The sequence below is a fragment of the Neopelma chrysocephalum genome, unplaced genomic scaffold, assembly GCF_003984885.1.
Source record: "Neopelma chrysocephalum unplaced genomic scaffold, ASM398488v2 Primary Assembly neopelma1_99, whole genome shotgun sequence".
NCBI lineage: Eukaryota > Metazoa > Chordata > Aves > Passeriformes > Pipridae > Neopelma > Neopelma chrysocephalum.
In genome coordinates, this window is record NW_020897762.1 from 2,324,297 (window position 1) to 2,349,479 (window position 25,183).

Sequence of the window (25,183 nt, forward strand, 5' to 3'; positions counted from 1 at the left end):
GGAAATGACAGTAATAGTGAGTCAACTGCCCGTGCAACTCTATTAATTTCTTATTATTTCTAATCTTGTTTACTATTTGAATTCACAATTTAAACCAGTTTGTATTAAATTTATGGGGATTCTACCTATATTGTGCCTGTTCTGTACTTTCTGTGTCTCTTAACAATCTTCTAGGTACTTAAAAATAAAAGTAATGAGATCCAAAGTCTCACCTAGGTTTCTCCTCAGCTAGGTGACTCCTAACAAAAGCGCAGGGCTTTACTGTGGAGACAGAGGATGTTAAAATAAGAAAAAAGTGGAGGGATTCTTAAGTCTGTGTCAGGGATGATAACATATACTCTCAAGGAAGGAAATAGCATTATAGGACACCTTATTGAATAAACCTGACTGGTTAAGCGGAAAGGCTCGGGCAATCAGACAAGGAACTGGGCATGGTTGAACCTAATTAGATTGCATAGATTAGAAATACCTGCTATTATAGGACAGTTCCTAAAATATTTTTTCAAATGTCACATTACTCCAGCAATGGCCAACCACCCCAATCTTTGGGCTGGAGGCACAAAACATGTGCTACAGACTTTCAAGTGCTCCGAGAGACTCCAAGCTGAGAGATGACCACTTGTGCAGCAACCATGTGTGCAGTGACTCCTTTGCCAAGTAAACACAGCTTCCCTGCCCATCTCGTGAGGCAGGCTTAGCTTGGGAACAATCCTTGAACTCCCCAGAGCTGCATGGGGTGCAATGCCACAGGCCAGGCAGAACATGACCGCATTATTTACTTTTGAGAGGGAAAAAAAATCTAGAAAGAGTGTGTAATGGTTTAGAAGCAGGCTTTGCAAACCAATTCCACAATGAATGTATTTCACTTTGATCACTCCTCCTAGCCCATAACAGAATTGAGGCAGTATTTTGTTTTGCAGAAATTAGTACCTTCAAGACCTGCAGTGGATTTATTATTTCTGCTAAGGCTTGCACTTCCTTTCTGATCCACTGCTGTAAAATCCAGAGGGACAGAACAGCACAGAAAATTACTGCGAAGATGTAGTGTGACATAGGAAGAGTCAGACGCATTATGTGTGAACAATACGACAAAAGGAAAAGCCATCTGAAAATAAATGAAAAAATTAATAATCAAAGGGGTGTCTAATTCTTATCTGGGCACTTGTTTGCTCACTCTATGAATTAGGACCACCAAGCCATGGCTTATAAAGTCGGAAGGGACACTGTACTCAGAACTCCCTCCTGCTTGAGGAAGGTTCCAGTACCAACCATTCTGGGGAAAGAAATGATGCTACCAGAAAACAAGTGAGGCATTGGAATCATAATTTTTCTCTTGCTTCATTCCTAAAACTAGGGCTCCACAATTCTGGGTCAAACCTCCATGTCCACTCCAAGCTTGGTCTGGTCACTGAAACAACTAATAATAGTGGTCAGGTCACACAGGGCACTTGTGGGACCACCAGGCAGTGGTCAGAGGCTTCAAATCATTGTGCAGGGATTTCAGAACTGCAGTTAGGAGAGAGTAACTTCTAATCACCCCAACACTGAAACCAGCAGCAGTAGATGCTGCATAATGAGAATCACACATGCACATGGAACAGGGGGATTTCACTGTGATGCATTTCCATGTAAACTGTGGCTTAAAGTTAATGGAATACAGGCTCAAAGAGTAATGTATAGAATTTACAAAATTAAAGCCTCAAAAAAAAGGCACTTTGGTAACAGAAATTTTTTTTTCAAGATATAAACACTTGACACAAAAGTAGTCTATCCAAAAATTGCTGAGTATGTTGGAGAAATACGGAGAATGACTGTATTTGGAGAATTTCATACTAGTTTGATCACTGATTTTTCAGTAAGCTGTTTAAGCTAAACATTCTCCTGGAGTGGATGTATCAATCAAAAGCCAAGTCTGCGTTAAATAAAAAAGCAGTGCCTATTTTCTTCTCCAGAAAGCTTGATCAAAAAGCTGATCTTCTCTGGCCATTCACTGTTTTGTGTCTGGTAGCTGACAAAATACTTCTTTAATTTACACTGTACCATGTGAGAGTTTTATCAAGTCAAGGTCTCAGATACAGCTCCGATTTTGTCACTGACGAAAAAAATCAGTAGATACAGGATATATAGTAGATCAATATTTGTCAGGCTTTCCAAACAAGCTGAAAACCTATTCTTTCCTGTTCTTCAAAGAACCCTCTAACTTGCTTTCCAATAAGGGATAAAAAAAAAATCCAGAAACTAAGGGAGCAGAACAGAAAACCTATTTCTCACTATTTGATAGCCTGGAGCTGTAATACAGCAGGATCAACAGATTTAAGCAAAACAAAACAAAACAACAACAACAACAACAACAAAGGAAAATAAAAGAAAACCTTGCTGCTGGAATTTCAGGAACAGTTTTTGATCCTGTCCTTATTTATATCTACTCTTTGTGTATAAATAAGGTAGCAGAGGGTGCATTCAGCTGGGAGAGCACATCCTCCATGCTACAGCAAAAAATGGTAGTATGGACATGAGTGAAAAATAGTGAAAAGCTCTGAAAGCTCCTTGGCAGCTGGGTGAGATGCAGCAAATAACTGAATGGACGGGCAATGACAGCTTCAAGACTCCTCCTGGTCACTCCTCAGTGCAAGCCAACCCAGTGTGAGCCAGCACAATGCTGAGATGCTCAGGTGACTGTACCTGTTCCAGGAGAAGAAGCTGCTGAGCTGTCTCCAGGCAGCAGTACCTACAGACCTCAGTACCTCAGACCTGTAGCCTGTTCATTGCCCGACCTAATTCTTCTAAATGGCTCACCCATTTTGGCTGATAATTTCCTCTGAATGCCCAGACACCAAGCAATGGAATATTTTCTTTAAACACCAGTTAATGATCAATGGAAAATGTCATCACGATGAAGTTATGCAGGTACTTAAGTGCTCTGCTGGATCGGGTCTTTGTGAGATACATTATAGTCCCACATTCAATGAGGTTTTCTGAGTGTGATAAATAAAACATCTGAACCTCTATGAAAAGGAGAAAAAAAAAAGAAAGAGATATATGTAAAATATTTTTAAAGCTCCTTTAGTTCTCGGTTGGCACAGTGTAGAGAAAGAGGGAAAGAGAATGCAAAAGCATAAACTAGACTATGCTTGTGTAAATTACTCTGACATTTAATAACTCTCTACTAAAAATTCCCAAGCAAGGCTGCTTCAGGTATTGCTAAGGCCATGTATCATTTACTGTCTAGGTCAATTTATGCATCAGCAAAAATTGCTGCAAACCCTTCTGGACAGCACTTTAAAAATAAAGGTATATGTAACTGTTTTGGTCATATTTTCCTCACCAGTTTCTGCTCTGCAAGCATTTCACCTTGGAAAATTAAAGTAACATTCTGTAATAAGTGAAGTCAGTATGATATTTCAAGACAAATCAAGGACAAGCTCTATAACTGTGCTATCAAAATGCTATTAATAAAAGCAAAAATACACACGTGATGCCTGGGTTTCCCTATGGATGGAAAAAATTATTGTCCATTAAGTTAACATTTCAGATATCCTCCGGGTTTTTCCTAAAGGCCCAAAGAAGGAAAAAGAATACATATCTCTTGTTGTTAACTTGTATAAACTATCTGCTATCATGTAGTGCTCCACTTTAGTAAACATTTCAAGGCTTCTTAGGAGAAGATATAGATCAGTAGGATTTCTGGGAGGTAAGAAGGTGGGAAATTGTTGCTAAAAAAATGTACTTTCATATTTAAATTTTATAACAGTGTCTTAGTTTATTTTTGTTTGGGTCCACAGGTTTGTGTTTATAATTGCATCTTACCTTAAGCATCCAAATTCTCATTTATATAGTTCACCTAGCTGCTGAATTCAGTGGTTCCATAGTTATCCCCAGGATAATCCATGGTGCAGTAAGGGCCAAGGCTGCTCTAGAAGATCTCAGGTACCCCAGTTACATCCCTCAGTGTCTCTCTGCACATCCCTGGCATTGCTGAGCCACCCTCTCCAGAAATACTCAACAACACGTGTAGTTACACCCACTCTTTATTTAAGTGCTCCTTCCCCGGGAGAAAACATGTTTTAAAGTACTATATATTTGTACTGAGTTTTAGAGTTTGTACCCACACCATTTTTTAAAATAAAATACCCAAGGAAAATATGGCTCGGAGAATTTGCCTTTTCACCTGGTTTCAGGTGACCAAAACGCACACACACGTTTTCATTGGAGTCAAATTTTGAGAGTGCGCACGTGTGTGTGTGTGTGTTTGGCTTCCTTCTTTTTCAGTGGTTAAAAAGAAATCAATTTTGAAATGAAAATGTAGTTTGGGAAAAAAAAGCCCAAGACAGTTCACTTTGAAAATATCACAGAACATTTTGAAACATACTGGAAAAAAATCAGCATTTGTCAAATTAATTTCATTATTTATAAAAACTTCCATCCTCTCACAAATCTTGATATTTACATTGAAATCACTATTATTGATTTTCCCTTTCTCACAGCCCTACCAAGAATGAAAGATGAACTATAACATAAAGTCACTTCCCTTAGTTAGTTACATTGATGGGATACATTAGATATTTTGAAAAAACTCACTAATGAGACATATTATTTCCAAGATAAAAATGCTCACTGTGTTCAAAGGACTTTTAAAAGGAGCCCTTTTTTCCACTCTTATTTTCAATGGTCTCGTTACACCAATGGGAAATTCTTAGGAAACTTCTCAGATCTTGCGCATTTATTTTGTTTCATTTTAGATCCCTGTCTCATAAAACACTGTGAAAATTTCTCGGGCAGTTTATATTAGTATTAAAAACTGAACTAACTTTATTATTCATTCAATCTCCTCCATTATTTATCCCTCTTGATTTGAAAGTAGGACTCACAACCGCAGCACAAGGAGTTTGCTGCAAGTCCCTGGAACGCAGCCTCGCCACAATTAGCCATTGATCCAGCTGCTCGTGCCATGACAAGGGAATGCAAACTCCCTTCTCCTTGAGGCTACAGCTCCACAGAGAAACCCTCCAACATCACAGGCTTCTACCACTACATTTCTTAACTTAATAAACAACATTGGCTCAGAGTTGAGTTCTTAAGCTGCAAGGAGATACACACACTTTTATTCATTAGGAAAGTGGGATTTTTTTTTCCCCCATCATAAACCAGTTCATTCTTTCTGTATATGCAGATTTCTTTTTTTTATTTTTTTTTTAGCCAACCTTTGGTAACACAACTTTACATAGGCTTAAATTGATGCAACAAGATTTCTCATGCAGAATGAGATATACATTAAATATGCTTCTCCCCCCCCCCAAAAAAAAAGGCTTTTACTGCATGAGTAAAACCTCACAAATGTGTGAAAGACCTGTGGCAAATATTCACATTTTATGAATGAGGTTATTGAACAATGAGCTTGGAGAACAAAAGAAAAATTCATAGCACTCAATGACTATGACAGATGTCACTTAATTTTAATTATTGATGACAGTATTTCAGACTATGCTTGTTAAGATAGTGGAGTGAAAAAGCAGAACACTTTACAGTACCCAGCTGCCGAAAGGTCACTGGGAGGTAGTAGGAGACATCAAGATTTTAGTGGCACTTTCTAGTAACTGTGCCAATTTCAGTGTTTCTCCTTCCCTCAAGATGTATCTACCACTGCTGTAAAAAGTTTCTTCTCCATATCCACTTCAGCTGGAAAAAAGAAGCAAGTAACTGACATAATGCCTGTGGCTTGGAGTCCAAGTAAGCCATTTCTGTACCTGTGTGATGCATTATAATTTTTAATTACTATATTGCAAACTAGCAGTCAAAAATGTCACACACACCTTCACCACACTTCATGCTGATGCACGGATCTATCCACGTTGGTATGATTACAAGGTAGTAGCCATATTCAGATGTCTATGATGGATTTTGGATTCTAGTTCTTGACCCTGTTTTTCCAGTCTTGTCTCCAATTTATATTTGATAGGTATGGCATAAATTGATTATTCAAATGTCACAACTTCCTGTGATTAACTGTGATAATTTAACCATGTATATAATACAATTTCTTGGTTTAATACACAGTACTTAACTTATTTTCCTTGTTAAAACATCTTCTACTGACTTTAATTACACTCATGAGAATAGAGAAGTCAAAAAACATATTATTTCACTGCGGCCTCAGGTGAAAAGAAAAGGTTTCATGGCTCAGGGAATCACTCTTTAATCACTCTTTAGTGACTTCAAAACTTCTTACTCCTGATCCTCGACTGAAATCCACTGCTCACATCTTACAAATGAAGTGTGATCCCAAAGTGCTCCAAACTGATTAAATGAAAACCAGGCAGGTGACCAATTATCAAGTAGTTCACTCCTTGACCCTATATTCTTGGTAGAAATGTTTGTACATTTACGTTTAGTGGCTCGGGGAGGAAATATCCACCTCATGAAGTAATACATACATGTGTTTGCATTTATATTGTTTGAAATAATGATGTAATACCACAGGCCCTCAGGAACCTCATGTTAATTTCTTACCTACCAAATCTGGCTTCTGTAAGCCTTTCTTTGCCAGCCCCGATTCCTTACTGGGCTGAAATGGTTTATGCCTGCCTAGGTTTCACAGAATCACTGACTCAATTAGGTTGGAAAAGACCTCTGAGATCATGGAGTCCAACCTGTGACCAAAGACCACCATGTCAACGAGACCATGGCAGTGAGTCCCACATCTAGTCTTTCCTTAAACATCTCCAGGGATGGTGACTCCATTGCTTTCCTGGGCAGCCCATTGTAATGTTTAATAACTCTCTGAAGTAATTCTGCCTAACGTCCAACCTAAACCTCCCCTGGTGCAGCTAAAGGCCATTTCCTGATGTTTGTTGCCTGGGAAAAGAGGCCGATCCCCACCTGGCTACAACCTCCCCTCAGGCAGTTGTAGTAATAAGGTCACCACCTGAGCCTCCTCTTCTCCAGATTAAACACCCCCAGCTCCCTCAGCTGTTCTTCATAAGAATCATTTCATAGACCCTTCTTCACCAGCTTCATTGCCCTTCTCTGGACCCATTCCAGCACCTCCTTCCTCAAATGAGGAGCCCAGAACTGGACACAGCACTCAAGGTGTGGCCTCCCCAGTGCCGAGTACAGGGGAAGAATCACTTCCCTGGTCCTGCTGGCTGCTCCATTTCTGATATAGGCCAGGATGCCACTGGCCTTTTTGGTCTCCTGGGCAAAAGCTGCATCATGTTCAGCTGCTGTCAACCATCACCTCCAGGTCCTTTCCCTCTGGGCCACTTTCCAGCCACCCTTGCCCGAGCCTGTAGCACTGCAGGTGAATGTTGTGGGCCAAAGTGTAGGACCTGGCACTTGGCCTTCTTGAACTTCACACCATTGGCCTCAGCCCATCGATCCACCCTGGCCAGACCTCTCTGCAGAGCCTTCCTGTCCTCCAGCAGATCCACACTCCCACCCAACCGGGTGTCCTCCGTGAATCTGCTAATGGCAAAATGGCAAAATTTGCCAATGGCAAAACTCGGAGCACCTCAGACCAAGCCGACAGCCGGGGCCCACCGGAGGGCACACCGTACCCCTAAAGCCGCGGTGGAGTGAGCTTTTATTTCCCTGGACTATGGGAGTGAACGATGCACCCCTTTCCCCGGGCGGGGGGACCCGCGGTCACCTCACGGCGGGCGGGGGGGCGGGGCCGCAGTTCTCCTCTGCGTCCGGCACCCTGCCCCTCCACCATGCGGAGCCAATGGGGGCTCGAGGCGGCGCGGCGGCGGCCAATCAGCGGCGGCGGAGGGTCTGCCCGGGAAAATGGCGGCGGTGCCGGCGGCGGCAGTGGCGGGAGGGACGCGGCGCCGCCGCAGCGAGCGCCATGCCCGGTAGCCGGCGCAGGGGGCTCTGCCTCAGGCCCGCCGCCGCCCTGAGGAGGCGCAGCGGCGGCGAGGAGCAGCTCAGCCGGCGGCGGGCAGAGGAGGAGGAGGAGGAGGAGGCGGCGGCGGAGGGCGGCGCGGGCCGAGGCCTGCCCGCGGCGGAAGCGGCGTGCGCGCCCCGCGCTGCAGGTACGGCGGGAGCGGCCCCTGCGGGCCCCGGCACTGCCCGCCGGCCCTGGGGGCGCGGCCGAGCCGTGAGGAGGGGCCGGCGCGGTGTGAAACCCCCGTTCCTCCCCCGCCCGTGTGCCCTGGGAAGGGGCTGTTCTTGTCAAGAGCGGTGTGCCCTGGGGCCGCGAAGGCCAGTGGTGCCCTGGGGTGCACTAGGAAGAGCCCTGTCAGCAGGTCGAGGGGGATGATCCTGCGCCTTTATTCAGCCCTGGTGAGGCACATCTGGAGTGCTGTGTCCAGTTCTGGGCTCCTCAGGACAAGTGAGACATGTAGCTCCTGGAGCAGGCCCAGCAGAAGGGTCACCAAGTTCATCAAAGGTCTGGAGCATCCCTCTCATGAGGGAGTTGGGCCTGTTCAGCCTCGAGACCACTGGAAGGGGGCCTCATTAATGTGTATAAATATCTAAAGTGGGGGTGTCAAGAGGATGGTCCAGGCTCTGCTTGGTGGTCGCAAGCAATAGGACAAGAGGCAACAGGCAGAAACTGATGCACAGGAAGTTCCACCTGAATATGAAGAAGAACTTTACTGTGCGGAAGACTGAGCACTGGACAGGTTTCCCAAAGAGGTTGTGGAGTCTCCCACACTGGAGATACTCCAGAACCATCTGGATACAATCCTGTGCAATGTGTTCTGGGATGGTTCTGCTTGAGCAGAGAGGTTGGACCAGATGTCCTACTGTGGTCCCTTCCAGCCTGTCCCATTCTGTGATTCCCATGGCACTGAGACACTGAGAAGTAACTGAGGCTGTTGATCCACTCTAGGAGAGGATAAAACCTGGCCACACTGGGCACTTCAGTGCAAAACATCTAAGACACTTCTTGTGTAGTAATCGCATCTTTTAAATTATTTCTGTAGGCTTTCACATCTGCAACACCATTTCTAAAGGGCGGGGATGACCAGCTGAGTTTCACATAGTGTGTTCAGTTCACTTACTGATCAGAGGCAGCTGCAAGCAGGTATTGAATAGCTATATTGCTGCTTCTCATAGTCCTAGCTGGAAAGGCCCAGGGGAGGAAGTATAGACGAAGGTAGGTTATGACCCAGAGCAGTTTGGAAGCCCGTTAAAGTTGTAGCTCAAATCAGTCTGGGTGAAAGATCCAAAGCAAGCAAGAATATAAACTATTTTCTCATGTAGGTATGCATAGTTTTTTCTCTTAATGTAAGCTGAAGTCAATATTCTCTCAAGTAGAAGGATGGACAGTTCCCATCCTTACCATCAGATGCTGAGTGTGTAGCTGTCAGGATCGTGTTATATCTGTGATGATGTAACTGGCAAAGCTGAGAGTCCTATTCTGCATTAAATGTCTAGTTGTGAACAATATTCCTGTTGTGAGTAAATAGTGCTGATGAGTGTAAACTTTATTTTTATTCTTGAATTTCCTAAAGGATCTTCTTATGCCTTGACCTATTGTGTGTTCTAAGTGATTTGGGCCTTTTATTTGTTGTTTTCTAATAAGTATCCTCTTTCTGTTTACACAGAGTCATGTTTACATAAAACTCCAAAGAGGTCCTTGAGTAGGAAATCCCGAATACCTACTTTCAGCTCTCCTGTTAATGACACTGATACACAGCAAGAAATCTTTTGGGATTCTCATTCACCAATTGCACACAGACTAGGTAAGATCAAAATCCAGGCTTCAGGACACCTGTTTGAGGCATGCAGTGTGAGTGTACTAAAAGTTACCAAAGATTTCTTGGAAAAAGACCCCTTTCTCTTATAATGGCTAAGTTGTTCGGTTTTATTTTTATTAAAAAACCATAAATTCTTCAACATAGTACTAAATCAAGCTCTGATTTTAACACATGGATTTGAATTGAGATGTACTGCACTTCATAAATTGAATTGGTTTGCAATTTTTGAGAAGTTTGTTTGTTTGTTTTCATAGGCAGTGGAAAAACCAAACAGTCCACCAGTGGGTGCACAGTAGAAATTTCGGAAATTGTTAATCGTATTGCTCCTCAGGTAATTCTTACTTTCTAAACCAGCTCTCTGCATATGCAGTAATCAAACAGAACACTGCTTCAGCCTAAGCCTCAGTTTTAGTTACAGTAGTTTCATGGTAAGAGTTGGGTGTGTAGAAAATTAGTAGCGTGTTCATAAAACGGGATTGAATTTGAATGGTAAGTGTAGCACTGATTGGTTGCCCTGTGAGTCACAGATGCTGTAAAAAAAGATGCATTAAGAAAGTGAACTTGCAGCAGCTCCATTTTAGAAAGGTTTACTGTCAGAATGCAAGTTATTGCCTCTGGTTTTAGGAATACTGTTGTTTTTATTTATCCTTAATCACTCATCTGTTCAAAGGTAAGAGTTTTTCACGTTTACTTGACAGTTGTTTTTAAGCATTTTGAATGGTCCTGATTGACTGCTGAAGTACAAGAACAGGATTGGGATGAGAGAGATACTCTACAATAATATAAACAGACACTCGAAATAATTTGCCTTTTTACCCTAAGATCTCTACCCTTTCCCTCTTGCCCTGAACCTGATGTCCACAGCCTAGAAAGTGAAAATAGAAGTGTTTGCTTATTGTTGCATTTTAAATGCAAGAAGAGAACATGCAATTCCTAAAACAGATGTGTAGTATTTAGCTTGCAAAACATGCCTGCTTATTTGACAGGCCCATTTAAATTGTATTCACTGTTTGGCATATTTGTGAGAAATTATACTTAAGAATTGGAAAACCATTGGTAAGGGATGCCACTGCCTTCCCTGTAAGTGGTTACAGCCCTGCCATAAATGTAAATAATATCAGGGTTTGCAACCATCTGTTGCTCATGTTCCTTTTTTCTTAAACAAAAATAAATTTAAAAAAAATTAATTTTACAAAGAATAAGAAAACCTACCCCAAACTACCCTAGTAGTTAGTGAAGTTCAAATTTATTTTTCTGGCTTGCATGCAGTAATTTCCCACATCCTATTGGTCTGCTGCTGTAGACAATTTACCAGTGCACTATTATATCTCTTAGACTTCAGAATTTAAATTCGAGCCTGAACTTTGAAGTTCTAAAACAACTTTGTTTAGTTTCTAAATGTCACTTACTTCAGTTTAAAGGCTTTTTGTGTAAATGAGTTGTAATGGAAGAAGTCATAATTTTTTTTCTGGTAGCATGCAGAATGTGATTTTTTTTAAGTTCTCTAATCTGTTAATGCTGCTTTAAGTGGATTAAGTCAGTGCCTCTCAGGCAGCTCCTTAGTTTTATATACTGAAGTAAACTAGATCACAGCTTGTAACGTGAATATTGCAGAATATGTGTAACCCTGATGTAAATAGAGTATTAGATTTGAGCACTAAAGTAAAATTCATTTATTTTAATTGAAGTTCCTGTTTTAAAACAATATAATTGAAGTTTAATCTCACTTAACTTGTATTGCTTTAGCTCCTATCTGAGGCTTTCAACAGGTTTCATATGTTTACTTGGTTTAGCAACTTTAACTCACGCAAGGTGTGTGTCTAGTCCAATCTTTATCTGACATCAAATTTCTAAGCATTGTAAATCTAATCATTCAGGATGAAAAATCAGCCTGTAGTGAAGGCTCCATTTTAGGAACATGGATTGGTGAGGATGCTATTCCCTATACACCTGGAGTAGTAAAAGTGCGATCTAGGACAAAGTTAAGTTGTACAAGGTGAGTTACAGTTTTTTCTTGCCCATCATAGCTGGGCTTTCATGAAAGAAGATTTGTGGTCTCTTATGTATAGTGAGCCATGTAATTGTACATTAGCATATAGAATGCTTTGGGCTTGTTATCTCTTCTTAATGGGGTATTTCTATCAAAATGATTGCATGTTGACTGCACATTGTGGGATTCGGTCATCTTCTCTGTAGTTGTTAAACTAGAGAATGAACAGCTCACATGGTCATGTTATTGAGCTTGGCTAAACTCTCTCAGTAGCTCTGACTTTCTATTGTTTTTTTTTTTCTTTTTATCCAGGGATCCTAAGATAACAATTCCCGAAGAGGAACTCATGAAATTGGCTAAGGAATTTGATAGAAACCTAGTAGAGCTAGATGCTGTTCAGGAACAGGAGAAGCTTGGTCACAACTTCATCCAGAGCACCTCAGAGCCTTTGAATAATTCTAAAGATGAAGTAAACATGAAGAACGAGATACCACTCCTTGGTGAAGGTTCTGAAACAGATACTGCTCTGTCCGTGAAACCAGTTGGACAGAGCACTGGCATTCCTGCTGCAGGGCCCTGTCGGTCCAGCAGTCAAAAGTCTGTAGACCTTGAGTCTGAAATAGCCCTTCATGCTCTTTTTGACTGTTCTACCCAGAAGTGTAGTGGGCAGCTGAGCCAAGGACTGTCAGATATTTCTTTAAATAACAGTTTTCATAAAAATAAAAGTACCTTGGAGGAAGAACAGCTTCCTGAGGAAACTGAAGTCATGCAATGTGGTAATTCAGAGGCACAACAAAAAGGTGCAGTGGGGAGCGTGAACCAGACGGTACCAAACCCTGATATGACAAAAAAAAATCCTCCTTTGAAGACACAATTGGTGGCCTCCACTAAGCTGGCTGGAGTAGTTAATGATGACTTTGATGACTGGGATACAGATTTTTTGGCAGATGACTCTTTTATGATGCAAATAACCCAAAATCCTGAATTGATAAGTACTGAAGAACCACCACCAATTCCTGCAAATCCACCTGGCTGTGGTTTCAGTGATGCTAGCACAACAAAGCAAAGAAGTAGTGGCAATTTGGTAACTTGTTTGGGGAGTGTAAACAAATCTAACAGTTTGCAGTATTCACCTTTGAAACATTCTAGTAAAAACATACAAAATGTTGTAAAATCTCTGTCTTTACAAAAGCCATGTAAGACAGAAAACTCAGAGACCACAGCCTTGCATGGCAAATGTGATGTTAAGCCAGATAAAATAAATTCCATTTGGAAAAGTGCTCAAAACAGGGATTTGAACTGTATTTCTGTTCCAGTGCAATCTGAAGTGAAGAATGGAAATGAAGCTACTCAGTCTAAAAGTGACCCTCTTTTTCCTTCAAGATCTAATCCTCATAGACAACGGACAGAAAAACCTGGAAATACCACCCATGGTATTTCCTGTCAATCATCCAATGTTTCTATCAGTATGAAACCTAATGATCTAACTAAAGTGTTTGAAATACCAAAGAAGTGTCCTGTGCCATTTCACGAATGGAATGAACCAAAATTCTCTGATGAGATATTAGATATGTTTTGTGGATCCGATAGTCTTTGGGATGCTAACTTTGAGGATGATGAATTGTTGTATCAGGTGTGTGATGATATAGAAAAGCAGACTCAGAGCCAAGATGTTAAACAAGGAAATGAAAGAACTAAAACTATACAAGGAGCAAGTAGTAATTCCAGATCAAATGCTGATAAGAGCTTCCTAGCCTCTAAACAAGGACATTGCCTCTTGGCACAAAATACAAATGCAAAACAGGAGGCTCTCTCTCTAAATGATTCCTGTAGGAATTCATCAAAGGTTATACATGGGCTGGCCACAACAGGTCATGCAGTGAACTGTAAGAGCATCTCAAGTCCTAGAACTGTGATCTCAGATCCTTCTACAGAGGGCAAATACACACTGACTAAAAACTGTCATCAGGATGCTTCTGAAGATACTACAAAGACTGTTTTGGGGAAATGGTACAGGTCAAATTCTGTGCCAGCAGGAGACACTGCTTCTGAAGTAAGTCCTGTTGATGCAGTAAACATTTTTAGCAACAAAACATTAGACCGCCCAGATCTCTTGTATAATACAGGAAAGATACCAAGTAGCACTTCTAGTAATAAAACATCACTCGTACCTTCAAAGTTTAAGTTCCGAAAGATCAACAATTCTAAGGGTGGTTTTCATGTAGGGTGTGAAAATTCAGGGAATCATTCTGGCATTGGAATTACTCTGCAGGGTTTGGAAGGAAGAAAGAATCAGGTGAACATGAATTTGCACAGCAAGCCCGACAATAAGAAATCACCTTTCAAGAGGCACTTTTCAGAGTCTTTTGGACAGCCTTCATCAGGTATTTGTCTTTATCTATCACTCTCAGACTGTTACTGTTTTTTTCCTTACTGTAGTCAGAATGTCAGAGATTTGTACTTTGTTGCAACTTACAACAGACTTCAATATTCATCCATTCTTGTAGGTGTTAGCAAATGTTCTAGTGAGAATTTGGAGGTTATTTTCTCCAAAATAAAATTGTCCTGACCCATATCTTGAATCCCTGCCCATTTTCATTCTACTTCTCTGAATACTTCACACCCTCTCTCCACAGACACTCAGATTCACTAGGCTCAAGTGCAGCCTGATGCAGTACTAAGCATACCGTGTTCTTAAATTGTTATTTAAAAATACTGTTATTTTGATACATAGTAAAACCCCAGTTAATGGTGGGGCGGGGACAGAAGGCACCAGGTGATTTGAAATGCCAGGTTTTTTTATATTATTATTGTACGCCTGGAATTTGGAACCTAAAATCACTTGGTGCTTTTCAAACCTCAGCCTGTATCGTCGTTTGCTCTCTGGCTGAAATTGACCGTGAAATATTCTTGTCTTATCAGTCTAAACACTAACATTTCCTTTTCATCCAGAGGGGAGATCAGGCACTTCTTCATCATCAAGTGACAGTCAGGAATACTCCATGCACTGGGCTTACTTGCTAGGGAAATGTAGAACTGATCAAGTTCCGGTCAGTCTTGTTTTCGCTTGCTCTCACAGCTTGGCAAAGTTTTAATCAGTATTAATTTTGATAAAACACACCTTTTAAAGTGTCCTATATTAACCCCCATTTTCAGGAAACACTTTTACAAAAACAACAATTCATTCCTGTAAACTGTCGGCCAGTTTTATCAAAGAATCAGTGTTTTATTTGTGTTTTTTCCCCAACAAAGAAGCAGATAAATGGAAAGTAGCAATTTTGGATGTTAAGGAGAAGGGGAGGAGGGAGATAACTAGTTATTCTGTGGAGTGTTCTAGAGAATAAAGGAATAAAAATAATAACATAGACTTTCTTTACAGATAAACAACAACTGTCCTCAAATTTTGAGTGAGTTTTTTGTAACAAAAAGATGGATGTTACGTGATCCTTTCAAAAACTGATGTTTAATTTTTCGCAGACACCTTTTTTGTGAGAAATAAAGAGACCCTTTGTTTTGTTTATCTGGTTTGAACACTTATTAAAAATACATTAATTGAAAATTGGTGAATAAAAATGGTAAAATTATTGATATATGCAGGGAGGGTTCCTGTTGGTTCCAGTGAGGTCAGGATTTTATAGCATGGGAATTTATAGTTCTGTAACACAACATATAGAATGCTTTGCTCAGCTATCATGTTCTTGTCTCTTTTGCCAATTTTTATTGCTACTTTTGACCTTTTTTCAACCTTCCTTGTTTTATTTGTGTGACACCTGTACTGTATCTGACCCCTGTGTCTATACCATCTCCATGCCCATATCTCTGCCTAACTCACTAAATTGTAGAGCCCTTTTCACTCTGATAGCCTTAATTTTCTTAACCCATCACCATCTCCTATGTTGACTCCTGATGTCATAAGGTTCACTTGAAGGGCAGCCAAGTAAAATTTCCTTGAAGCAAATGTCTGCATCCCAGTGTTTTCATTGGGAGGTAGTAATCAGTAGCACTACAAAGGTCATGCATTTTATCCCCCTTCCTGCCTTGGGGACAGGATGGATGAGCCATTTTTAACGTGGATGCCCAGAATGTCAGAATAGTGTGCTCCTGCCATAGATCTTCAAACACTGAAAATAGATAAGTTAAAATACATATTGAACAAACCTGAAGGCTGCTAATACATGCTTTTTATTTACAGTGTCTGTGGTGGAACAAAAAAATAGAAAATGCTCTCAAGAAGAGATTGAAAGAAAAAAACAAGAAGCTCTTGCACGAAGGAAATCCAGAACACAGGCATTCTTTAAAGATGCTTGAATTTGGAGTTTATTTTTTCTGCGGAGTAAGTTTGTGGGAGGGAAATACTGTAATGCTGGAAGACACTTTTAAAACTCCATTCACATCTATTGATGGCAAGTTTTTTTCTGTTTCTCAATGTAAAAAAATCTGGACCTGAACCATAACTAATACTCTGGTGGTATTTAGTCTTAATTAAAAACTATAAGTTGTGAATGTGTAGTCCCAAACTACCTTCAGCAAGATGAAGATTATGTTGAGTTCATGTACTGTTACATGTTGAAATTGCATAGTCTGAAAATCATGAGAGCATTGGTATACACACATAATGAAGGTGTCAAAAACAGACTGTATGTTTTGGCTGTGTTATTGCAAGTATTCTAATCTTTAAGAAGACTCTCAAGTACACACAGACTAAGAAATACACAATGAAGTTTACTCTCAGGTAGAAGACAATTTTTAAGTTTTGAGTGAAATAAAGTACAGTCTAGGAAACATCCAACAATTGGAAAACTAATGGAAATGAACAGGCTTTGGAAAGCTCAGTTTGTCTCTGTTACCTGAGGTAAGAAATGTACACAGAGAAGGAAAAATTTAATATAAAAGTTTCATAAGGTGAAAAAGCATCCTGCAAAGGACATGTATTTTTTTTAAGTTCCTTTCACGAAGAGTTGGAAATACCCTGACAAAATTGGAACACCCTTTTCTAAACATGCATCACCAAGCTAATTAAAAAGGGTAGCCTGTGTCATTTTACCAAACCATGAGCAATATATAATAAATCAGGTGAGATCTCAACAACTTTGCGTCAGTTTAGCCTTATGGCTTGTACATATTTTCAGACTAAAGGCTGTTGAAACATAAAAATGCAATGTCATGTCAGCTTAACAGGGGCTGATAGAATTTTTGATGTGATAGATGGGTGTAGAGATCAAACTGCAAAAACTGCCTCTGGGTAAGCTGCAAGATATTTTTCAACTGAGAAATGCTTATATGTAAACATGTGACACTATGAAAAGTGACTGTAATTTTTCTTTGTAAATAAATAACTATAAAATGTACCAAAGGTTGGAGGAAGCTTTTGGTTTCTGTAGTATGTGCCATTTTTGTAACTCTTAAAAATGTAAGTATTGTATATTTGTAAGTCATCATTAAACTTTTTTTTTTACATTTTTCTAATCTGTTCTGGAAAATACTCTACTACAGAAACTGGTAAAAAGGAGTGAAATGGGAATGCCATATGAACTTTACCTGAATGTCCTCATTTGGTAATTTCCCTAATTATTCCATGCCCCAATTTTCTACTTACACTGGTGACAAAGTGCTTCCTTTAATTTATTTAAATTAAAACTCCTTTCTGGAGGAACTAGTTCAACACACAACTGTCTGGTGTGCAGTCCATATGACAAATAAATGTAAACCCCACATAGTGGCCATTGCAAAAATTTTATCCTGAAGATGTAGTTTACTCTGTGTAACTGAGGGATATGCTTGTCTTTGTGGTGTTGTAGGAGAATCTGAACTATCAGGTTACTTGCCAGATGTACTATTAGCCAATAAAATGGCAATGAGAAGAGGCTTCTGCTATCACTATTAAATATGAGTTATAAAACTGTCTTTTAAGGTACTGATGCACAAGATGTTATTGAGAAAGATAAAAATGAGGCTTTTGCTAGGACAGTGTTCAGCTGAGCAACCCTTCCCTCCCTGGGATATTTCTCTAGAAATAATTCTGTAAAGAAATCAGGGTAATTTTTCTTTTCAAGGGTAATTTGGTTAATTATACTTATGACCGGAGAAGATGAGCTAAGTAGAAAGGAACTGTTGTAGGTGTTGGAGAGTCTTTTTTTAGCAAGAAAGTTCAATGTATAACAAGAGGAATACTCTTTCCATAAGGGGTATGGAAAGGACCCTTTGCAAATTTTCCAACTGGAGAAAGACACAAACTCCATTTTAACCAATTACTGTCACTTCTTACTAACCTACATACTTCCTCTGTGCTGCTTAACCATATTTAAAGAATTTCTTAGCTGATCAGTGTGAAACATCAGTTTTGTCAGTGAGGCAGATGCATCCGTTGCCCTGCCTTATTAATCTAATCATGGCAGAGGGACTTTGTTTTTTATTTTACTTTTTATAGGTACCTATTTTTAATGTAGGTATTAAGCTTCAAAGGCCTGTAATTTGGTTTTTATTAAACGTTACTTTCCAAATAGAAATCACAAGTTCTTGGGAGCGTGGTGTCTTACCTCATGGTAAGGCAAACCACCAAGGTATTTTTGGTCACAGCCTGACTATTCCCAAATGCCCTAGCATACCATCTCTCAGTTAACAAACTGAATAGAATTACTTCTTTTTGTGACTTGACTTGCTCCCTCCCCTCACCACTGAGAAAGGAAGTTGAGCAGCAGCTTCACCACCCTACAGATTTTACAGGTTATGCTCAGCATCCCTCGTGCTTCCTGATGAGTTCCTGATGACCCACTGATAACGCCTCAATCATGCAGTCTTTTGTCTGACTGCTTGCAGTAGACAACAGATCTTCATTAGGAAAGAATCTACATAATTTTAATTAATTAATACACGTGTACGCTTAAGAAGTTTAGTATTTCAATAGCTGACATTTCACTATGAAGCCACATCTTCCTCCAGGCAAAAAAGACCTGTCCAAATAGTAACAACAATCTTAAATACGCTCTAAATTAAATTATGACTGTCATGTTTCATTATAAATTAATTTATGACTGTTTGCTTAAGCACTCATCTTCTTTTCATTCAGAGCATAGCAGTTTTTTACATGAGCAATCAGTGAGCTTAAGTTTAAATGTAAATGGAATTTCTGTATGTCCTCATACCTGAGTAAAGTATAATTTTTATTCCACAGATATTGATGGATTTCACAAGTAATGTTGCTCACTAAAATCCAAGTAATATCTTTCCCAAGTAAAACCTGTGGTGGATTTTTTTTCTTATAGGAAAGGCGGATAAGATCAGGATCTGTTCATCTTTATTCTTCTTATCTGTATCTAAAATTCTCTGTTGGGGAATATAAACACACATTCACACCCTTCCTGTTCATGCTGGTGAGGGATCACCTTTAAAGCATTTGAGAAATTTAGTAATACTGGGGGTTTATTGTGTTAGTTGTATCAGATTTTCAGAGAGGCCAGCACCCAGCAGCTCTTCAAATTTTGGCCTATAAGGCGCAATTAATCTTGGGGCTGCAGTTCAGGAATAGCAATGTAATCTTATACTATGTGTACCACTTATTACATCTAGACCTTTATACCCAGAGGAATAACATAGATGAATTCATTGATTTTATCTTTTTAAGCCTAAAAAGAGCTACAATTTTTCAGGAAAGAATAGCTGGAAGCAACAGATAGTGACCTAAATAGTAGAATTCCAAAGATAAAAATAGGAGAAAATGAACACAAATGCTTCATTGTTTGAGAGCTGTATTGTCTGCAGCACACTCCAGTGAATCCAGTGTTTGTGGAAGAGGCCAAGGCAGATATAATCTGTGGAGCTAAAAATGACAGCCTGAGTAAGTAGCCATCAGAGATGAAGCCAGGGAAGACTCTGGCAATTGTGCTGTAAATCATAACTGCAATATTTGTTCACAGCTCCGGTTTCTGCACGTACTGGTGGTTCTGTCAGAATAGTCAGAAAAGTCCTGCCTCATAAAACACTTAAGGATATCTAATGCACTGTTCTTATGGAACTAAATATAAATTTTGGTGACTGTTGTCTGGGTATAATGTCAGAATGGAGCTGGAAAACCATTAAGGACCTGATCCTGCTCCTGCAGCAATTTCCTTAAAGCACTGGAGGTAATGGGGTCACTCAGGTAATTAAAGAATCAAGCCCATGCATTTCATTATTGCAAATAGTTCTTGCCTTTAGCACATACATCTAGTAAAACAGCATAGCATTTATCAGAAAATGTTATTGTTTATGCACATTTTCAAGTTTTTTGGGGATAAAGGTTGCATTTACACATACCTTTTAAAGGCCACAGTTAACAGCTTTGACCTCAAACAATGTAGTTAACAGAGGTGAGGACTATAGGATTTATAGATTTCCTTTTTAATGAAGGTCATCTGCTCTTTGCAGCTTGTCCTCACTAAAGGAAAAACCTGATTCAAGTTTTAACCCTGGAAAATTAGGATCCATATAGACATGGGAATGAAGCTTTGCATGCCACACTCTCCATGAACAGAAGATGTCCAAATAAAATACTGTATTCCAACTGAGCATAGCAAGTTAGGTTTGGGGTATTATTTAATTTTTTGGCTGAGCAGGGTGGGATTTCTTACATTCATAAAGCTGAGGGTGCGTTGGGCGTGTTTTGCAGAATCACGGCTGTAGGGTCAAGTGTCTGAGGATATTTAAGCACCTGAGGAAGTTACTCATGGGGAGTCACACTGGTGATTCAGAGCAGTGTGATAAAGAGTTTGATTAACAGTTGGCTTTAAATATCCCATTGGATACTTAGCTGCACCTTTGAGTGTTAGAGACCTGCAGAAAGCTGAATATATATGGATATAATGAGAGATTAAAAAATGCATTCTCCGAGGCTTGCATAACAGTTTGGAAACAGCAGATGAAGTGTCAACACTTCCTTTTCCAATAATGACTTGAAAGGGACCTTTTTTTAAAAAAAAATTAGCTCTCGTTCTGCAGCAAAAGCCTGAAATATGCTTAGAAATATCACAAATCTGATTCCTGTCTTCTTGGTTGCTTCTTATGGGCTATGCTGTACTTGGATAGGGTCAGATGTTTCTGTGAACTATAATGCTTTAAATGAAGACAACATTAACCCCAAAAACCATTTATTTATTGAACTCAAATAGGTGTTAGTAATGAATAAAGGACTCTGAATTTTTTACAATTACAATTACTATTTTACAATTTTTACTATGTTTTCTATCTCACTGAAATTTCAGCATGCTGACTGGGACTTGTGACTTCAATGTACACCACTCAACACGAGTGAGAGTCAAACCAGCAAAGACCTCATTTTCCAAAGTACAGTGCTAAAAGATCTCAAAAGATTTTCTCCTTCTTTGTGAGGCCAGATTGCCAACCAAGAGTAAGAGAGGAAAAAAAAGCTGTGGTTGTTCATGGGATGGGAGTGAAATCTCACAAACACATATTCTGTACCATTTTCCTCTGGGTCACAAGGGCTGATCTAGGCTCTTCACAGAAATCTCCTGTCCAAATTTTATAATGGACTTCTTTGAAACTCCCCAGGGCTCTTGTCTTCTCCATCCCTTGGTAACTAATTCCTCAATGTCTGATATGGTCGTTAAGTGTACTCTGTACATCTAACTAGAAATCTTTTCCTATTAAGGCTTCCACAAAAACAGAGTTCTGCTCCTCTATGGGAGATCAGAGCTATCTACTGTTTCAAACTTACATTTATTTTTAGTTAGATTTGTAACTCACATATTTTCTAATGCATAAGTCATCCACCCCTGACATTTCAGGATCCCAAGTCTGATGCGTTAAAATTGTACGATCTGTAATCTCTAGATGTGGAGGAGAGGAATATTTGGACTGTCTAAAGGATGTGTGTGGAGTGAGTGAAAACAGCAAGTTCATGTTATACAGAAATCTACGGATATGAAATTTTTTAAGGGTTCCCCATCACCGATGAAAAATTTGTAGAGATATATAACACAAAAAGAGTCTGACCAAGTGACAGTTCTTTAATAGATAACCAGAGAGATATGAAGAAAACTTGGAGGCCAGCCTGTGGAAAGAGTTATGGAGGTGAATGGAAAGAAATTTGAAGATGGTTTAAGATAATGTCAATTGGTGTAGACCAGATAAAGACAGACCCTTTTTCATTTTCTTAAAAAGTTTGAGGCACCAAAAAATCTACATAAAACACCTGTTAGTTATAAAACTGTCAAACAAGCATACATTTGGGAAATGAAGGGATTCAACATTCATGCAAGGGAGAGAGAGATTCTTGGAAGACATGTCAGATATATTTGTCATCTCAGCAATTTGCCTGTCTGTGTTCCAGAAAAAACACAAGTAGTTTTGTGAGCACTGAAAGTAATCAAGCCTGATTTCCTACAGACTAATTAATGGAGTTACTAAAAGATGCAAGTTGGAATTGAAGCTTTTTTTGGTTCAGCCCAGAATCCAGTATGGATTCTCCAGTAAGAACGATTGTAGAATTCCACCTGAGTTCTTCAGCAGATACAAGGATTTTTTGAGGCTTCCTCCTCCATCATCACATTCAATTTCATCAAACTTCTGAAAAAATACCATTATTTTTTAGACTCCCTAAGGAGCTGACCCTTTTCTCACCCAGTCTACTCAGTGAAATTTCTTCATCCTTTTTATTTGATGGTAGGGTTGTGCCCATGATGGCTTGAGCACATATGAGGAATGATCACTTCCACCCTCCAAACCTGTCTAATTTTTGTTATTCACAGGAAGCCTTTCAATTAATTAGTAATTAATTTGATGTTATTTCTGATCTAGAAATGAGATAAGATGGTAGAGGGACTGGGACTTTCATTCCTTTCATTCTCATCTGGAGAAGTCCTATGTGGGACCCCATACTTTTCTCCATGCTGTTTTCGGTCTTACCGCTGATAGAAGCCACTGCCAGGCTGCTTGGTCATAAGAGCTGAAACCACCAATCCTGCCCTATTTTATATATGGTTACATATTTTAATTAATTTTCTATACAAGAATATTTATCAGCTAAAATCAAGAAGTAAATCTATTTTAAAATGAAGGTAGCTCCAATATTTACTGCAACTTGATGACAACTTTAGACAAGAATTTAATTACACCAAGTCAGCGCACCATATATATTGTAGGGATGTACCATGGGACTTATTTTAAAGTGTAATTTAGAGTATACGTTTTAGATTGCTCCTCAATATGAACCTAAATCAAAATATTTCCACTGATGGAGCACATTCTTCAAAACTGATTACAAGAGTAGCCACAGTACTAATGGAGGCTTACTGTAATTTTATGTGTTATGGTATAAATGACTTGCAAGAACACTCTTGGGAAGTTGTACTGTAATTTAATATCTTTAAAGCTAAAAAATGCCAGGGAAATATTTTTTCAAGGGGACCTACTTTTTCCCCTTACTGTTACCTAGAAATACATCTTTCTGTAGGATAGTTTTGTATCCCTTGCAATTCATGTACCACGTCCAGAAAACACATTGAAATGTCGTGCTGATCTTTGCAGAACCAGCTTCCCCTGAGGAGTGGACAACTGATGAAGACTCATAAGACTGAGCTTTTCCTTGCTCCTGCTCACTGTTGGCTTTGTGCATGCTGATCTCAGGGAGGTTTACAGAGGCCAGTAATGGTTTCCTTGCTCACCGTTACCCTATTTTTTTGCTGGTAGCACTCATGGTGTTGAGGGGAGAGGAATGTGTTCTGAAATGTCTGTATTGCTGTGAAAATACCACACAACCTTTGCAGCACAGCTGCATCCCACCACAGGGAAATGTGAATTGCCTCTGTGAGCACACAGAAAGTAGCTGTGTTTAACAGTCTAGCCAGACAACTGAATTCTTATTTACACTGACCCTCTTTTACTGCAATGAGTAAGAACTGTTGCTCTGTGTCGGTACCTCAGGCCTTGCCTACTTCAGGCTGCTGTTCAACTGGTTGGCAATAAAAGAATGGCTGACACCACTCCCTGACTAAACAATCTCTAGAAGGAAAAGAAGGAAAGTCAGCACAATACTAGGGTAGAGGAGGATCTAGGTTTGCTCTGGGCTGTAACTGCTTAAAAATGCAGACATGAATGAAATGGGGTATGCCAAAACAGAAAGGGATTTTTTTACTACCTAACTATCCTTTGTGGCAACTTTTTAGTGGACATTATTTGTAGGTCTTCATTTATGTAAAAATAGCTGTATTTCAGATTGCTGTGGCACCATTCTATTGTAAAGTTATGCCAAGCATATGCTCAAGGATGCTCCTACTTTAGAGACAGGCAGGCTACCTCCTAACTGCTCCAAAGTCACCTAAAGCAAGATTTACACTCACACAGTGCTGTAACAGCTCCACAGGAACTCTAACTAGCCATGAGTAAATAGGGTCCATAACCAAAAATGCTGAGCAGCACCTCAGCTAGTGTAAATTGTCACAGCTCCTCTGTGGAGCTGGGGACACTTTACACAACTGGAGGATTTGTTCCTCTGAACGTGCAGAAAGTCGACCTCCAATATGTAAAATGTCCTTGCACAGCAGGAACATGCAAACTTTCTTTTGAGCTCTGTGAGAAACTTGTGATTTCTCACTCCAGCCCCACAGGTGTGCTTCACCTTTTATTGGTCAAGACAGGTGTTTGCAATGGTCCCATAGGTGACAGAGAGATGCCTTTTTAAGTTCCTTTCTAAGGTGTATTCCAAATGCCTGGAAAAATTTACTTGCAGCTGGATAACCCACACAGCACTGGGTAACCCACACAGTGTCTTTAGATAAACATGTACTGCACAGCCATCCACTGCTGCACTAGAGGGGTTGTGAGGCTTCATTAGCCCTGATTGGCACAGGGGCCAGGAATTTGCAGTAATTAACTTGCACTTAAACCAAATCATACAAACTTATCTAAAAACAATTTTGTGATTGAGAGGGCAGGACTATGCCCTGGCTGGCAAGGGACAGCCAGCTGAACCTGCTGTTCACATGCAGACAGGTGTGGGAGAGAAGACCGGATTTTGTTCCACAGAGCCCCCGTGGAGGGACAGTGGTCACCTTCAGATTTCTTAGTCTGTGGAGAACTCTGTGTCAGATGCCAAAGATGGCTCAGAACTACAGTGTTTCCAAAGCAAAACCTTTCCTAACACACACTGTAAGAAAAATGGATCAGGACACTACATATATTGCAAGACAAGAAAGTCACAATACAGAGGTCATGTAGTGACTCCGAGCATTGAAATTAATCTGATTTCCTGTACTAGAGGAGTTTTGATTACAGAGAGGTTGTGGCATGTGAATACAGGAGAGCAGGTTGGAGATTGAAATCTGGACTCTCCCATTAATTTTTGTGTAACTCACTGCTTAAAACCTTCAACTCTAGACCTTGTCCAAACTGTATTGTGGCCCTGACACAAAAAGAGAGTCATTTGCAGAACACTGAATATATTGGTCTGACCTGAAGTTCATAAGGTCAAGGGCAGCCCTGTATGAAGTTGAAAATTACT

At 39.9% G+C, this 25,183-nt stretch overlaps 1 protein-coding gene across 4 annotated transcripts; it reads left to right on the top strand.

The window, feature by feature from the left end:
• The first annotated feature begins 7,819 nt into the window (after positions 1–7,819).
• Positions 7,820–17,146, top strand: ETAA1 (ETAA1, ATR kinase activator). 4 transcript variants are annotated; one of them, XM_027694971.1, is made up of 7 exons: positions 7,820–8,030; positions 9,549–9,686; positions 9,956–10,032; positions 11,579–11,697; positions 12,004–13,744; positions 13,964–14,075; positions 15,884–16,124. In XM_027694971.1, the coding sequence occupies exons 1-7, from the start codon at positions 7,844–7,846 to the stop codon at positions 15,997–15,999; spliced, it is 2,490 nt and encodes an 829-aa protein (XP_027550772.1). In that variant the 5' UTR covers positions 7,820–7,843; the 3' UTR covers positions 16,000–16,124. The 4 variants fall into 4 exon arrangements, with proteins under 4 accessions (XP_027550772.1, XP_027550771.1, XP_027550770.1 ...); XM_027694970.1 differs by lacking the exon at positions 13,964–14,075 and having other exon boundaries at positions 15,884–17,146; XM_027694969.1 differs by having other exon boundaries at positions 12,004–14,075.
• The last annotated feature ends 8,037 nt before the right edge of the window (positions 17,147–25,183 follow it).